We start from the raw sequence: 5,000 nt of genomic DNA, 5'->3' as shown, positions 1-5,000 counted from the left end.
GGTACTACAAAAGTCCTGAACCTCTTCAGGTCCTGTCAGGTCCTGGTCTCCATCACTGATGTCTTTTTCTTAAAAAGACCAGGAATGTGGTAACTGTCCCATTGTCCCCTTTCAGATGCTTCTGTGTGTCTGTGCGTGTGTGTGAATGTGTGAGTGTGTGATTTCTGAGTTGAAAAAAAAAGTAATCTAAATACTGAAGACTGTTGACCTTCATCCAGCACTTCTCCATCACAGCAGGGGGAACGGAGTCCTCCACCTTCAGGTAGCAGTCCACTGCTCTGGAGAAGTCGGAGGCCTGTTCCCACTGCTGAGCCTGCTGGAGAATGTCCTCCACACACCTGAAGAGATGGAGACACGCACACTCAAGAGAACTTCTAATCAAATCAAATCAAATCAAATCAAATCAAAAGCACTTTTTCATATTCATAAAAATGCGAAGTGCTGAACAGTAAAAACAGCCATAAAAACAAAAGAATAAAAACTGCACCATCAATCAGTATACCACACACACACACTCCCAATTTTTTGCACACGGCAGAGGGGACATGGCATGGCACTAAGCATCAAGGGAAAACTCTACCAGTGGCGTCGTTCGCACCAGGAGAAGGCGAAGGCGAAGGTCATTAATACTGAGGCCCCAGCGCCCGACCCCGTCAGACCAAGGGGAACCTGCACACCGAAGTGTGGAGACCCCCAGGCCAGGCGGGACCAGAGGACTCGAACGCAGTAACCCCAGCAGAGGACCGGAACCAACTCCTGGTGTGAAGGACCCCCCTCAGGAAACACTGGATTTAAACAGCTAGAAACGTAAAAAGACAAAGCTAAATGTATAGTGGACGACTTTCTCAAAAGTCAAAGCCAAACGTCTGTTACTCGCTTTTTGAAAAACGCGCATGCGCCAGACCATCCTGCCTGCTCTACTGCTCCTCCTGAGGAAACGCCTATCAATGTCGGAAGTGTGCGAGCGCGAGCCCATCTTCCCCGGGCGTGCACGGCTCTGTTTACAGTTTCTGCGATCGGCCTCGCTCATAAAGCTTATTTTCCGAAACAGTTACAGTGTCATTATGTCAGACTCGCCATCGGTAGTATTAGCTGAAACTGAAGCTCACGGGCTAAATAAACACTCTGAATGCACAGATAACGGGAACGAGCGTACTGACAGCGTTACACAAGCATTTCTCCAGCGTGATTGACATGTTGGAGGACCAATAGTTGAGATTCGCATCATGCATCCCCTAGGCTGAGAACATCGTCTACTACACCTTTAATAGAAAGTTAAAAAGTAAAATAAGTTAGAAGTACATAAGTACATAATAAAATAGAACAAATAAATAGGATAAATAGATTAAAAATAAAATGATAAAAAATAAAAATGATGGAGATAAGAACTATAAAAGGTCAATTAAAAGCCAGATTAAAAAGGTGTGTTTTTAACCTCCCTTTAAAGGACCTATATCATGCAAACTCCACTTTTTTTAGGGTTTTCAGCAGGCCTCAAAGTTGAATTCCCTTTAAAACCACCCCCAAAATGTTATTTCCTTTCATCCACGCATGTCTGAGTAATCTCTTTCAGTCTGCTGCTCTCTGCAGCAGCCCCTCCCTTCGGGTAGAAAACAGCTCGTTTGAAACTCTTCAAACCTAAGTACGTCACAAAGTTGAACTCCTCCCACCACTCTTCTCCCACCCCACCCCCGCAGACAACACCCCACTCTCCTCTGACCAGCAGCAGCTGATTCCATTTTACACTGAGGACCCCCCCCCCACACTTCTGCAGGTCCTCGGCAATCAGCGTTGCTGCTTTTTGTAGCTCTGATTACGGATATAAACTTTAACCATCGTTTGAAAGCAACAATCAAGCAAGAGCAAGAGTCTGGAGGGTCTGAAGGGTCTGCGCTTGGTGAGTTTCTAACAGGAAAAGACGTTTTCGCGTGTCTGTGTGTGTAGAGAAGCTAGAGCTAAAGAGCTAAAGCTAGCCCTTAGAGACGCTAACATAGCTCTGATTGGTTGAAGTACGCTGTAAGTCAAAGTCCACAGGGGGAGAGGTGGGATTTTCAGTGAAATGGAACGTTTTCTCTTCTGGGTTTCAGAATTAACCTCCAAAAATCCTTTATTTAACACAAAATGACTGTTCCTTAGTGCCAAAAATAAACTCTTACCATGTTAATGCCAATAATAGGGTTTGGAAGAGCTAAAAAAGCATGATACAGGTCCTTTAAAAATATCAACAGTCTCTGCGGTCCTGAGGTTCTGCGGTCCTGAGGTTCTGCGGTCCTGAGGTTCTGCGGTCCTGAGGTTCTCCGGCAGGCTGTTCCACAGGCGGGGGCCGTAGTGGCTAAAAGCCGCCTCACCATGAGTCTTGGTTCTGGTTTTAGGAACACACAGTAAGGCGCTGCCAGAGGACCTCAGGGCCGCGAGGGTGGATAGGGTAAAAACAGATCAGCTAGATAAGAAGGAGCGAGGCCGTTCAGACATTTAAAGACTAATGAGAGAACTTTAAAATCTATCCTGAAGCGACAGGGAGCCAATGCAGCGACTGCAAAACCGCTGTAATGTGGCTCCGCCCCCTGGTCCTCATCAGCCTGGTGGCTGAGTTTTGTAATAACTGCAGGTTTGAAATATTCTTTTTGGGAAGACCAGAGAGCAAGGCATTACAGTAATCTAACCTACAGGAGATAAAAGCATGCTGCTTCTCTGGTCTCACAGGAGGTTTCTAATAAAACAAGGTTAATCATGGAACAACGGTTCTGTTTCATCCCTCCTGAGGGGGACCAAAGCCCCAGCACTGAGTGCAGGAGGAGCTGGAGCCCATGGGGTCCTTGGGGGGTCCTCAGGGGGTGAAGCCCCAGAGGTCCCTTGGGAAGGCCGACACCAGATCGGGGCTCCTAACTGTGCTATAGCATGCCGGGCTGATACCGCTGCCACGCACACCTTCAAACCCCACCCTCACCTCTGGGTGGAGTACCCAGACAGGAGAGGGAGTCTGGTAGCTGGTTCAGGTCCCCAGTAGATACATGGCCCACAGGATGGCCAGACGGGCAACAGCTGACCTGAGAAATTGCTGGGAGACCTGCAGCAACTGGACGGGCTTGGTGCTGCCCTGGTGGTTGATATGGAAGATGGCTGAGGTGTTTTCTGACCGTACGAGTACTTGCCTCCCCTCAGGTATGGCAGGTGGTGTGTGAGGACCAGGTGTATTGGTCTTGCATGGACCACTGTCCTTGAACTGCCCTGTGCTGCCAGACTGCCCCCCACCCTGAGAGACTGGTGACGGTCTCGAGGCTAGAGCCACGCCCAATGGGACGCCTCTCGACAAGAAAGTCCTGTCCCTCCGTGGGGCCAGGCCCAGGAGACATTCCTGTGACACCTGGAGCTTCCGTTGACGATGCCACTTGGCATTCCAGTGGAAGCTGTTTAGACATCTCTGCAGGGGGTCAACGACAGCAGACCCAGTGGGACCGCAGCTGCCATGGACATCCGCCTGCCTAGAAGTTGCAAGAAAATGACATATGGCAACAATCTGTTCCTCTGGAAAAGAGCAAGGAGGTGGGATGGCTGGGCCCTCATGGTCATGGTGTCCAAAGTCATCCCAATAAAGGTCGTCGTCTGAGAGCGATTCATACAAGACATCTCCTGATTGACCCTGAGGCCAAACATTGGCAAGAAGACCGGTGGTATCCAGGACCACCTGAGCTCACACCGGCCCAAAAATCAGCCAGTTGTCAAGGTACTGCAGCACTTTCCTGCCCTGTGACTGCAGGGAAGAAAGAGCAGCCTTCACAACCAGGCTGAAAACTCTCTGTGAGAGGGAGAGCAGCCAGAGAAACCACATCCTCCTCGGTGACAAGCAGTGGCACTGACCAGGTGGATGACCCCAGGATGACCCCAGGATGACAGGATTGCAGTTGTCCTGGGGAGGAGGGGTCATCCTCAGCACAGGCGATTCCTGCTCCAGCCCTGCAACGCTCAGTGCATCAGGCATGTGGCTGCAGCTCATACAGGGGTCGTTCAACAGCCCCTCCCTCAGGTGACCAGGGCCAAGGCAGCCTGGGTAAAGGTCATGGCCATCACCCGTCTGGAGGAGGGAACCACAGGTAGCACAACAACGAGACCCTTCCATTGCACCAGATATGCCACTACTTATGTGCGATGAGCTGAGGGACACTTTTGGCCCCACACAGGGCCAAAAGAGGGAACCCTGCATGGTGAGTCCCTCTTTCTTCCATCCTCTCAATTGAGATGCCACATGCCGGGGGAGGGTAAGGCTAATGGCACCTTCACCGGCCACAGCCACAAGCTAACACTAATAGTGTCGAAAAACAGACAGGGTTGATGCCAAGAAGCAGAAGGAAGAGAGAACCCGGCAGGGGGAGATCAGACTCAATATTGGAACTTATTAACCTTTACAGGGTCACACAGGGGTCACAGGGCTGGGGTGTTGGGGTGCATACTCAAAATGTGCATGCGCAAAGGAAACATTCCGTGCTTTCAGTACCGCTTTCAGGCAGTCAGCCAGGATGAAATAGAAAATCACTGAGATGCATCATGGAAGCATAAGGGACTGCAGGACCTCTGAACAGTTCTGGACTTATGGAACTGTGGACTTCTGGACCTTGTGGTCTCACCTGGTCCCCCTCTTGGACACCTCATGGTCGTACTCTTCCTGGAGCGTCAACAGCTTGTTGGGGAGGTACTCCTTGCAGATCCTCATGGCGTCGCTCCACATGTGGGCCTCCTGCGGACAGAACCGGGTCGGTGTCGAATGGTGGAGTGGCAGAGAGTCTCATGATAGGGTTCCGGCTCTGGACTGACCTTGTAGAACTTGACGGCCAGCTCGGGCTTCTGGGCTCGGAGCAGGAAGGCCTCAGCCTTCTGGAAGTCCTTCTGTTGGAAGCAGACTTTGGCCTGGCCCAGCAGGACCTCGGACACACTGTCAGGGTCGTGACCTTCAGCCACCCGCTGAGCGTTGGCCCAGTCCGAGATGTGCATGTACCTGGAAGGGT

At 50.8% G+C, this 5,000-nt stretch overlaps 1 protein-coding gene across 1 annotated transcript in view; it reads right to left on the bottom strand.

Annotated features, from left to right (window-relative positions):
- Positions 1–5,000, bottom strand: part of ift172 (intraflagellar transport 172) — an 80,082-nt gene that overhangs the window by 9,816 nt on the left and 65,266 nt on the right. Inside the window, exons 33-35 of the mRNA XM_030087373.1 lie at positions 4,810–4,990; positions 4,623–4,732; positions 209–338 (exon numbers count right to left, since the gene is read on the bottom strand). Coding sequence (XP_029943233.1) covers positions 209–338; positions 4,623–4,732; positions 4,810–4,990 — 421 coding nt within the window. The remainder of the gene's footprint in view (positions 1–208; positions 339–4,622; positions 4,733–4,809; positions 4,991–5,000) is intronic.

The sequence above is a fragment of the Salarias fasciatus genome, unplaced genomic scaffold (genome assembly GCF_902148845.1).
Source record: "Salarias fasciatus unplaced genomic scaffold, fSalaFa1.1, whole genome shotgun sequence".
Classification (NCBI taxonomy): domain Eukaryota; kingdom Metazoa; phylum Chordata; class Actinopteri; order Blenniiformes; family Blenniidae; genus Salarias; species Salarias fasciatus.
The sequence above is the reverse complement of the archived record's forward strand: the minus strand, read 5'-3'. Positions and strand labels throughout refer to the sequence as shown.